The 12,519-nt window shown below is 46.4% G+C and overlaps 1 protein-coding gene across 1 annotated transcript; it reads left to right on the forward strand.

Annotated features, from left to right (window-relative positions):
• Nucleotides 1-4,652: 4,652 nt before the first annotated feature.
• On the forward strand, nt 4,653-12,096 carry ZNF821 (zinc finger protein 821). Its single transcript, XM_069968542.1, has 7 exons — nt 4,653-4,753; nt 6,368-6,455; nt 6,891-6,998; nt 8,418-8,545; nt 9,596-9,700; nt 9,863-10,029; nt 10,970-12,096. Exons 2-7 carry the CDS (start codon nt 6,416-6,418, stop codon nt 11,601-11,603), a joined length of 1,182 nt encoding a protein of 393 aa, XP_069824643.1. The 5' UTR covers nt 4,653-4,753; nt 6,368-6,415; the 3' UTR covers nt 11,604-12,096.
• The last annotated feature ends 423 nt before the right edge of the window (nt 12,097-12,519 follow it).

A 12,519-nucleotide genomic window follows, 5' to 3' on the forward strand; every position in this document is an offset into this window, starting at 1 on the left:
AGAGTACGAGGGTCCTGGAAAAATGCAGAGCCTAAGATAATTATCTGGCAGGTTCTGCTGAAACTAGTTGCTGGAAGAAATTGTCATGGTTTCAGCTGGATCAAACACAGAAAGAAAACAAAGGGGAGTGCTTCAGCCTGGGCAAGTGCTCGGAAATAGACTGACACTGTGCACAGGAACCAGGCGGCCGTTCAAATAAAGGACTGCGGCACCGGCTTCCCTGTGCCAACGCCGTTCTGTTGATATGCAACACTTACAGCGAATATACCTGATGGTGCATTCACTTTAAAAGAGTTATCCAATTACAGGGCTCCAGACTAAAAAATTTACCTAGGAGCCATTGGCTCCTAACCTGAAAAATTTAGGCGCCAAATAGAATATTTGGTCGCCAACATTTTAAACCATGTAAAATTAATGTTATGTTAAATGGGACTTACTGTGTGCAGAGGCCACGGCAGCCTCCTCCTCCTTTAGATCCTTTCTTTTCTTAGTTTGTATATGGTTGTCAAGTTGCAAGTTTCCATGTTGAACGTTTTCAGTCTGACTCAGTACTTCAGCCTCACTTGGCTAGCCTTCTAATGAGGCTTACTCTTCTGAACTTGAACTTAAAGGGAACCTGTCGACCCCCGTGCCGGGGTGACAGGCTCCCAACCCCCCGTTAGAACCCCCTATACTCACCTCATCGCGCCGGGTCCCGCTTCTGAAGATGGTCGGGTCACGGAGATCTCAGCCACTGCAGCCCGGCGTGCGCTGAGAGATGAGTCCAACGCTCATAGAGAATGACGGGAGAGTCTAGCGCTCCGTCATTCTCTATGAGCATTGGACTCATCTCTCAGTGTGCGCGTCAGGCTGCAGCGGCTGAGATATCCGTGACCCGACCATCTTCAGAAGCGGGACCCGGCGGGATGAGGTGAGTATAGGGGGTTCTAACGGGGGGTTGGGAGCCTGTCACCCCGTCACCGGGGGTGACAGGTTCCCTTTAAAAGCTTGCAACAGTCTATACATACTGAGCTAGACTTCTGACTGCAGCCATAGTGACCCCCACAAGATGTGTATATAGATAGATATATCTCTCACCTAGTGACTAATGCAAGTGACCCCCTACAATACAGACACCTGAGGGGCCCTGATAATAATAATTGTGCATATATCTATCTCCCAGTGTCTGCAGCCAGTTTGCCCTACACTTATAGATGGCCCCCTCCCCTTATAGATGCCCCCTCTCTACCCCCATTATAGATGCCCCCTCTCCCCCCCCCCCCTTATAGATGCCCCCCTCTCCCCTTATAGATGCCCCCTCTCCCCCCCCCCCCATTATAGATGCCCCCTCTCCCCTTATAGATGCCCCCTCTCCCCCCCCCCTTATAGATGCCCCCTCTCCCCTTATAGATGCCCCCTCTCCCCCCCCATTATAGATGCCCCCTCTTCTCCCCCCCTTATAGATACCCCCTCCCCTTATAGATACCCCCTCCCCTTATAGATGGCCCCTCTCCCCCCCCATTATAGATGCCCCCTCTTCTCCCCCCCTTATAGATACCCCCTCCCCTTATAGATGGCCCCCTCTCCCCCCCTTGAAGATGGCCCCCCCTTCTCTTCCCCCCATTATAGATGCCCCCCTTCTCTTCCCCCCATTATAAAGCCCCCCCCCTTTCCTCTAAGCTAAGCAATATTTAAAAAAAACAAACAAACAAACTCACCTGACAACCCGCTCCCCCGGCGATCCTCGTCTTCTTTAGGTGCTGTCCCCGGCTGATGCGCGGCTGCCGGGGGTGTTCCGTCCTATCCCCGGCAGCGCGGCGCGTCAGTGTACGCCGGGGCTGTGACTTCTGACACAGGAAGCGTCTCTGACGTGCGCTTCCTGTGCCGGAAGTCAGGGCCCCAGGCAGCTCACTGATGCGCCGCGCTGCCGGGGATAGGATGGGACACCCCCGGCAGCCGCGCATCAGCCGCGCATCTTAAAGAGACAGCGCGCCGCCGCCGGGGCCAGTCGCAAATGGCGCCCAGATTAATAAATCTGGGCGCCATTTGCAAAATGGCAGTCGCATTGGCGACCATTTTGGTCGCCATCTGGAGCCCTGAATTAGGTAATTACTAATAATTCATTCCAGACATGTCATTACCTTTTCTGTCTCCTTCCCTAGTTCCGAGCCTGCTTTCTGCTCAAGACACAGAAAACTGTGTGTGAGCTATTCACTCTGTCTACCCCTCCCTTCTGAGACGACTCTACCTGGCTGGCTGTTTCTGCTCTCTGTGAAGCTGGGAGAGTAATCTAAGGTCAAGTTACTTGTGACCTTATTGTGATTATCCTTCCCTCCATCACAGAGTTGTCCAGGGACACTGTGGAGGGTGAAGGAGACAGAGAGAAAAGCTCACACAGAGTTTTCTGTGTCTTCAGCAAAAAGAAGCAGGTTTGTAACTGGGGGAGGAGTCTGAAAAGGTAATGACATGTATGGAATGAATTGTTAGTCTGCAGGAGGGGGGATGAGTCAACATATTTTTTTACCCAACCGGATAACCCCTTTAAATTGCAATGCTATGCATTCCCACTTAACCCCTTTCTTGCTGGGTGCAGTGCAGTCAGCCGTGTGTGTGTCTGTGTGTGTATTGGATGTTATCACTACTAAGTTTTTGCCACCAAAAAAGTTAAAGGAGAAGTCCAGCGAGGAGAAAAAAAAATCAGCCCGGGCAAATGGTGTGGGGAATGTAAACTTACCGTACCCTGCCCACACAGCACTGTGTCCCGCACCTCGACCACTGACAGCCTTCTTCATATTTCCCCCATTACATCATAACTTGGCCACCATTGCCTGCCGTTCCAGCATAGTTGTGATGTACCCTGAAGCCTGGAGAAAAATACATTCAGCGGGGCACGGGATCCTGGTAATGCAGCACAGTGAGGGCACTGGGTCCGGTAACTATACTTTATTATGTTTCCGCCACCCCCTGCCCGCACTGTAATTTAGAATTTAGCAGGATGTCTCCTTTAGGTGGCGATGCACAGCAACTCTTTCCTAGTGGGCTGGGCAGGAAACATACAATACTAAAACATACCGAGCCCAGCCAAAGCCCTCTCAGGAGCAGAAGCCTAGGGTCCATTTACACAGAAAGATTATCTGACAAAGATTTGAAGCCAAAGGCAGAAACAGACTATAAACAGAGATCAGGTCATAAAGGAAAGCCTGAGATTTCTCTTTTCAAATCCATTCTTGGCTTTGGCTTCAAATCTTTGGCAGATAATCTTTCTGTGTAAATGGACCCTCATGCTGGGTTTACACGGAATGATTATCGTTCGAATTTGCACAATAACGATCGACTTCGAACGATAATCGTACGTGTAAACGCAGCGAACGATGAGCGAGAAATCGTTCATTTTGATCTTTTATCTTGTTCTTAAATCGTCGTTCGCAAAAAATTTGCAGATCGTTCCGTGTAAACAGTCGTCGCGAGAAAGTCCGGCCGGCCGCAGCCCCCTGCGCCGGCTCGATCGCCACCCCCGCCGCCGCTCCGATCGCCACCGCTTCAGCACTGATTGGCTGAAGAGGAGCCGTTTGAAATTCCCGGCTCCCCTCTTCAGCCAATCAGTGCTGCCGTGCATTGATTGGCTGAAGAGGGGAGTCGGGAATTTCAAACGGCTCCTCTTCAGCCAATCAGTGCTGAAGCGGCGGCGGGGGTGGCGATCGGAGCGGGGGTGGCGATTGGAACGGCGGGGGCGACACAGGGGGCTGCGGATGAGTAGGGGGCCGGGCTGTGGATGAGCGGGGGGCGGGCTGCGGGGGGCCGGGCTGCGGGAGCGCAATCGCAAAACGATTTTTCCGTACGATATATTGTACCGTCTAAACGCTGATCGTTATGAAAAAAAATTGTTACTCCGACATCGTTAATCGTACGATTGGGCCAATTATCGTTTTGTGTAAACCCAGCATTACATTCTTTAATAGAAATCCATGAATCACACAATCATAGAATCACATGACTCATAATGAGACAAAAATTTGGAAAGTGGAAAAAAAGCCACAAAAGAAAAAAAAAGGTACTGGGTACACACCTATGGGTAAAACAAAACCGCATCAACCTCAAATCTGAGAACTTGGCTACCATTGGCAATGTCCATAGACAGTGAATGTAGCGGCAGTGCTCTATTCTCCAGATAATGGGGGACCACAATGGACCGCCCCATTTACATACTGACAAAATTCTATATATCCCAGCACCGGAGACTATAAAACGCAGTGTGAGCCTAGCCTGGCCTATTTGTGCACTATTTATGGGATAGCGGCCATGTGTGTGATCCTCTGACAACCTCTGAAGCTTTCATAGCTGACACCTGTGTAAGAATCCAGTCAGATGCAGTTCCTACCATGTTGTGAGGACTTTACCATTGGCCTTTATGGTGGTTCCCCTTATGGGCAGCTGTAGGTAGCAGAGACTGGCACCTCTTCGGATGAGGTGATGCCTGTCATTTAAAGGCATGGTGGGTGAACACTGTAAGTGGTGTGGCTGGCACACTGTGGGCATTGCTTGCCTGCCATGGCTGTTTCTCACCTAAGAACACTGAATTGCCCCATTTGCCATACAATGCATGACACACCGGAGGCTGGTTCCCATGTCTCCCTCTCCACCACCTCCATGGTCACATGACCGAATGACGTCATCAGAGGGCCTCTCTCCCTCTAGCAGCTCCAGCGTTCACCGTCTGCCTGGACCGGGACACACCCGGACACCGGAGCCGGGGCGGCTTCCGGGGATCATGCATGTGAGTATGGGGGATGACAGAGCGCCGGAGCAGCCTGCCGGTCACAATACCCGGCTGTACCGCTGGAAGGGGATGAACAGCTCTGTGAATGCAGCAGGCTCTGGAGAGATGCACGGTGCGGGGTGCCCTCTGGTGACTGTGGAGCCCTGCACCATGCATGTTCTATACACGACCTGCAACTATGGGGCTGCAAGGCCAGGCTGATGTGCTGCTGGGTCACTCTCAGGCTTTACATTCAGGTTACAGCAGTTATATGCACAATCTCATTCATTCTACGTGGTTGTTATAATATTAGATCTGCCATTGTGATGTATGGAGATCAGATTTCTAATTGTTCCATATATTATTTAGGTGGGGAACCCCTGATCCTGAGAAATGGGGGGGGGGGGGGGGCATGTATGATCACTCCCAATTGAAGTAGTAGTCTAGTCTTGAACAGGTATTCCCTTTCTACATGATAACTGATGTGATAAGTAAGGAGCTGTCAGTCAGAGGAGAAGAAAGCATTGGGGTGAGAGACATCTCATTGACACACATGCACTTCCATATATTTGTGTCTATTGGAAAAAGCAGAAACCGTGCCACGGCTCTAGACTTATTCTCTGCAACGTCCACTCGTGGATATGAAAATCCCATTCTAAGGCAATGACATGATGGCGGTTCCTATATAACGGAAGCTTACGGGGAGGTCTGCAGGTTTTCTAGAGTAGATCTCATTCACTAATCCTGTTCTGAGCCAAGAAGGCACACTAAGGACCATCATTGCTGATCTCTATCGGTATCTGACATTGATTGGCAGCCCTTGTCTTATCCTCAATACCGCCATGATGCATTTAAAGGGAATGTACCATCAGGCCCGGGTTTAAGTACTGGAGGCGGACCAACCCACCCCCAGTGGGAGGAACCCCCAGCCCCTCTATGACGCAGCTCCATTAGAATCAATGGAGCTGTATCATAGAGGGGCGAGGGTTTCCTTCCACTGGGGGTGGGTCAGCCCAGGCCTGATGGTACATTCACTTTAAGTACTGGAGGCAGACCAACCCACCCCCAGTGGGAGGAACCCCCTGCCTCTCTATGACGCAGCTCCATTAAAATCAATGGAGCCATATTATAGAGGGGGGAGGGGGGTCTCTCCCACTAGGGGTTGGTTGGCCCACCTCCAGTACTTCAGCTCAGGCCTGATGGTACATTCACTTTAAGTATTTAAATATTCTGGTACTTTTTGTTGTGGAGAACACTATGACAATATGGGTGCCTTTGTACTACAGATGTGCTGGAGCACAAGGTACTGACACATCTCCCGTGCTTCAACCAACCAACTTTGCTTTTTAAAGATGGCGGTTAGTTAGCAGTACTCAGTACATATTCTCTATGGCAGCAGGATCGTGGGTAGCAAAAGATACTAGAGAACCGTTCTAGAGTGAATAAATTGGCCTTAGCAGCCAATATAATTGCAGATTCTGATCTTCCAAAGAGCTGCTAAAATCTGGTCCTGTCTATACATATTTCCAATGCAGTTTCGGGTGCTGAATATACAATGTTCTTCTTCTTTTCTTCTTTTTTTTTTTTTTTGTCTGAAGCTTTAACCGTTACTTTTCCTCCTCTCCATTTCAGAGCTGCTCTGTGTAGAGGGACAGCGTGGATGTAGCTAGTTCTCATAAGATGTCCCGGAGGAAACAGACAACTCCAAATAAAGTACATTGTGAGTACTCTCCTGTTCTGAGTAATGACAAACACATATTCGGTGGGTTAGCAAGAAGTAGCCGACAGACAGAAGGAAGTATGTCTGCAGGCTTCATTTGTGAAAGTCATTGCTAAACAAGCATCCTATATTGGGGACAAAGATGCTAATTCAGCATTATCACGTGATGTGCATTTCAGTTTGTTTTCAGTGTAGAATTAGATATCTTTTATCTGATTAAGATGTTTAGCAGCGTCAGCAGAAGTTGTCTTTTTCAGCATTTGCTTGCAAACAACGTTAGCATACACAGGCTAAATGGGGATGTTATTTCAAGTGGAATTCCTTCTAGACTTTACATTGTCAGCAGCAGAAATCTAAAGTCTATGAGTGACTTAGTATTTCCAGGGCAAGCCATACCTTGGGATGTGTGTAATGGAGTTTTCTTTCCCTCCTTAGGGGAGAACATGTTTGCAGGATTGGAGAAACAAGCTTGTGAAGCAATGATGAAGACTAAGATTGTAAAACAGGAAGTGTCTGAGATGGAGCCGAATGACCAGAGTAGCAGTGAGTCGGGTGTAATGTGTTGGGGGCTGGCTGTGATCTAGATAGTTTTATATATCATGCTTTTTTTGTGGTGATCAGTTCTTCTCTCTGACAAGGCAGTGACTGAAGATGAAATAGTTTGAATGCCTCTCCCTGCAAAGAAATCCTCATAATCCCACTCATCAGAACTATATACAGTGGTACCTCTGTTCTCAAACGTAATTGGTTCAGGAAGGCAGTTTGAGAACCATACAATGTCTTCCCTTATGGTGCGTTTACACAGGCAGATTTATTTTGGAAGCCAAAGTCAGGAATGGACTTGAAAAGACAGGGAATCTCAGTCTTTCCTTTATGACCTGTTCCTTGTTTATAGTCTGTTCCTGGCTTTGGCTTCAAAAATCTGTCAGATAAATCTCTCAGTGTAAACGCACCATTAGGAAATAATGTAAATGTGTTTAATTGGTTCCAGCACCAACCAATAATTAACTATAGTATAATTTATTACATTTAAAAGTGCCCAGTGTAATCACTACAGTACAGAACAGCTCTATACAGTACAGTGCATTATACACAAGAAAACTTAAACAAAACCAACAATTATAGTACAGTAGTCACGAACTCCTCACTCATCCTTTACTGTATAGTGCCCCCCCTACCCGCCCTAGCACTGTAACTGATGGGAGATGGTGGAGCTCCAACTGTACTACTACTGTACTGTACTCCAGGATTCTTATACAGTACTGTACTGTATGTGAAGCCTCTCCAGTGCTAAACTCACCAGGTACAACCTATGATCCACACAAAAACTTTGGGATACAGAGCAAAGTTCAAATTCTGAACTTTACTTCAGGATAAATATTCGTTTAAATACCAAACAGTTCAAATTCTTCTAAACCCTGAAGTATTACTGTACTTCAAGACTGATAGCCAAAAAAGTGAGAACCGAGCAAGTGTTGGAGAAGGTTTTCTGTGTCCATTATGGTCTATGCACAGAGGAGAAAAGGCAGCCCTGCACAGCACATCATTCTGCAATCTTACCTCACCCAGTTCACAGGCCAGCACTAAGCAATCTGACCTGTGAATCCAGCGTCTTATGTGCCCAGTCTACAATCAGCAGAGCTGTTTGTCTGGTCTTCTTGCTCACTCATCCCCCTCAGTCCTTCCCCAGTTTATAATGGACACAACCAACCCCTCTTCACTTTGCTCCTCTGTAATATAGATGACTTTGCCTGATAATGAACAGATAAAAAGTGAGGGGAGCTGGGAAACAGCTTTATGAGTACAGAAAGAGGCTTTTTTTGTCTAATAAAACCTATTACAGAGTTTCTTAAAATCACTTGAACTATTGATTTCTGCAAAAATATTTTAAATGACAGTTACACTTGGTGGTACTGTTAGTGCATTATTGCCTCTTCTGCAATGTAAATCTTCTAATTCTAGGTGACAGTGATGAGGATACTACAATCGATGAGCTGTCATCTCCAGCCTCTGAAGACGACAACACCGAGAAAGAGATAGGAGAGCCTGGTGGAAGCAGGAAGATGAGGAAACGGGCAGACGTATCTATGGTAAGCATGGAAGGGCAAAGGATATTTTATTGAGGATGAAACACTGGCCTACTAAATCTAGGATTTGAGGTCTTGAAAATAAGAATCTTGATTATTCTGTCAAAATGGAGTGGCAGTCACACGTGTGTACTGGCGCCCCATTTACTGTGTATAAAAATAGGATGGTTTTCAGCTTTCCACTACATTCACTGGCAACCCCTATAGACAATGGATGTTGTGGCAGTGCACACGCAAGACCACTGCTCCTTCCAATCTCCATCAAGACTAGAGAGCACATTTTTGATACTTGGAGGATATGATCATAAGGGAAAATGATCGGACAGCCCCTTTAAAGTGATATTTTCACCCCCTTTCCATATAAGTTCTCACCACCATTCTTAAGCTTATATTGTGGACATTTCATATCTTACGGTAGAAAATATTTTTGGGTGGTCTCTCTCCTCAAAAATGCATGTTGTTGGTGGACAGTGCTGTATGGGTGGGGCTTCACGGGTGTCGTGCTCCATATGCCAGCCTATATTGGCACTGTAGGCCCCGTCCCCTCTGTTACTCAAAGGGGGTGGGGACTAGGCCTATAGGTCGGCCCATTTTGATGACGCTACAGGAGGAGGCAAGGCCATGGGGCACGAGACTGTGAAGCCCCACCCATAAGACACTGTCCACCAAAAATAACATGCATTTTTAGGGAAGAGACCACCAAGAAAGCCTTTATAAGATATGGAAAGGGGGTGACAATATCACTTTAACTGTAGACCTATGTTGAGGCGTTTGACAGACCTGTAAAAAGTAAAAGGCAATATTGATACATTTTAATAAGCAAAGAATACTTGGTCTTAATAGATAATATACATTACTCAAAGTAATTAAAAGCTAACTACTAAGGTTGTATGCAACTATGCATGGTCCTGGGGTAACGTGTGATGGAAGCTGCTTTACCCATTCGAAGTATGCTCTTCCTATTCAGTCTTGAGGGAATATACCAGCTAGAGAAGCAGGCCTAGTGTCAAAAACATTCCACAAGATTTTTGTGAATCTTTCTTTTTTTGATAGGTTGCTGAGTCCCTTGACAGTAACCTGGATTCTACACTTTTTATTTGCCCACTTTGTCAATTGGACTGTGAGAGCCATGAGCAGCTGATCACTCATGTATATCAGGTAGGTGACAAACAGTCTTAGTGCTCCCATTTATCACAACAGTGACCTCATATAATGGTGTTGAGTTTTTTGGGGCCCAAGAAAGGTGATTTACATCACTGAGGATCAGGGGAGCCCAAAACAAACCATTTCTTTCTCATAATTATGTTGTCTTTTCTTTAGCACACGGCTGCTGTGGTGAGCGCAAAAAGCTATCTGTGTCCGGTGTGTGGTCGTGCCCTTAGCTCCCCGGGATCCCTTGGAAGACATCTTCTCATACATTCAGAAGATCAGCTTTCCAACTGTGCTGTATGTGGTGCTCAGTTTTCTAGCCATGACACCTTCAACAGGTAAGGACTATATTAATTTAAAAAAATTTTTAGGTCCCTACAGAGGTTGTCCAGGATTAGAAGGACATATACTCCTCCTATGTATGTGCTCAGCCTTACAACCCAGCCCCATAAATGTAATTTGGGCTGAGCTAAAATAAGCTAAAAAAGGAGATACCTTTTCTCTTACTACTCTCTCTAATACCAATTGAAATAGTAGTAGTTTCTGTAATAGAAATTTGCTCTGAAATATTTTTTAAGGTGTTGCATTATGAGATCAAAACCAGGAAACTAAAACTTAATTTGAGACTATCTAGGCCAGACAGGAACCCTAACTGCTCCTAATGGACCCTTATAATAGGGCCAGAGGTCAGCTGATGAATGGGCTGATTGCATCTTTTGTGCAGGCATCTAAATCATGAGTAGTTGCCTTTAAAAGGCTGCACAAATGATTGAGACTTGTAAAGGCTCTGTAAATAAGGCACTTATCCTGCTGATCGGCACTCGTTTCCTGCACATCGGGACGTGTATATAGGCCTGTAGAAAGGGTATGTCCACACTACGAAATCCCGGCGGATAACTCGACGTGGATTCCGCAGCTCGTGGCCACTCGTGAACCCGCTCATTCTTCAGGCGGAGTCTGCCAAACCATAGAATGACGCTTATGGGACCAGCAGAGATGCGTAGGCTGCGAGCTGCGGAATCCGCGGCAGGTCATCCGCCGGCATTCAGTATTGTGGACATATCCTCACAGTGAAAGGAGACCATCCTGGTTACTGAATATACATGCTCTCGTGTAAGTCCAGCACAGTTGCTCACTGCAGAAGCTTGTATCACACAGCAAAACACATGAAATGTGGTATGAGATTTTTTTTTTTTCAATGAAATCTTTCCAATGCATTTTTTTTTAGCAACCAGAGATCGATGGCATAACTTCTAAAAGATCTGCTTATTTTTCTAGTGAAAAGCTACCAGATGTATTGTCCACAGAAAGCTGGGAGCAGGACAACAAACCCCCCAGCAATATGGACTTCAATGCTGTTTATCCTGCTGGAGTGTTACTTGTGTGCAATAACTGTGTAGCTTACAGGAAGATGATGACAAACCAGACCCCCGCAGTGCGCAAGTGGGCCAATCGTAGACAGAATGAGCCTGTGGAGGCAAGAATGCAACGGCTGGAACGAGAGCGTACTGCCAAAAAGAGCAGAAGAGACAGCGAGACACCTGAGGAACGAGAGTTGAGACGGATGAGGGACAGAGAAGCTAAGAGACAGCAGAGAATGCAGGAGACCGATGAGCAAAGAGCAAGGCGCTTGCAGCGCGATCGTGAGGCAATGCGCTTAAAACGGGCCAATGAGACACCAGAGAAACGGCAAGCACGACTCGTTCGTGAACGAGAAGCTAAACGATTAAAACGACGACTGGAAAAGATGGACATGATGCTCCGGGCACAGTTTGGGCAGGACCCATCAGCAATGGCAGCATTGGCTGCAGAAATGAACTTCTTTCAGCTTCCAGTAGGGAATAATGAGCTGGAACAGCAGATTCTTGGGAAGATTGCACTAGATGATCAGAGCAATGGGTCTGTGCACTGACCGGTTATTGGGTTGTGGTTTATTACAGGGCACGATATAACTCCTGTTAGAATGTGATACACATTAATCATATTTTCTCTATACCTCTACTGGGTCTCTCCAGAGCTGAGAAGCCCTCCTTCTCCCTCCTTGGGTGCTCTGTGTCAAAAATCCATTGCTCAGGATTACAAAGTGGCTGGAGGGAAATGTCTACATTTGTAGTGTGGATATTGTAACTTCGTATAAAAGGACTATTTGTGCAGGGTCCACGTCTGTGGACTCCACTGTACTGAAAGAGCTGAAAATCTCCTCGACCAGCACAGTCCTGAGACTGTGTTATACAGGGTATGAAATCACATTTTGCTCACATAGCTTCTCTAAACTCTGAACAGCAAGTGAGCTGTATGTGTGTAGGTAGTCTTATTTATGTATGTATGACAGAGTATTGCAGCAGCATCTGTGTAACTGTGTACCAAGCTGTGTAATGTGGAGCCAATAAATTATTTTAATATTGGATTGTGACTGCTCTCGTGACTTGGGCATATCCTTTTTATTTTAATAGAGAATTGGGAGTGAAGTAAGTTATGTAAGTTGGTCTTTTTTTTTTTTTTTTTTAAATATTGGTAAAGCACCTACCTTTCATTGGACTCTTTAGGAGCAGCCATTAGCAGATTTGAGGCTACAGTTTAAGGGAACTAGTGTAGCACAAATTCAGGTCAAGATCAGATGGTCCCTACGATGTGTAGATTTATTAAAGCAATTGTCTTGATTAGCACATGAATGAACCTTCAAGACCCTCCACTATGAGCTAAACACTTGCTCAAAAATGCAATTTGTGAAACCAAAGCCACAAAGTGATTAATGGAAGACGCATATGAAGGAATTACTAAAGCTGCATTCAGGTGTCCATAGATTTTGCAGACCTACGGATGGTGAA

Source organism: Dendropsophus ebraccatus, chromosome 4 (genome assembly GCF_027789765.1).
Source record: "Dendropsophus ebraccatus isolate aDenEbr1 chromosome 4, aDenEbr1.pat, whole genome shotgun sequence".
Classification (NCBI taxonomy): Eukaryota; Metazoa; Chordata; class Amphibia; order Anura; family Hylidae; genus Dendropsophus; species Dendropsophus ebraccatus.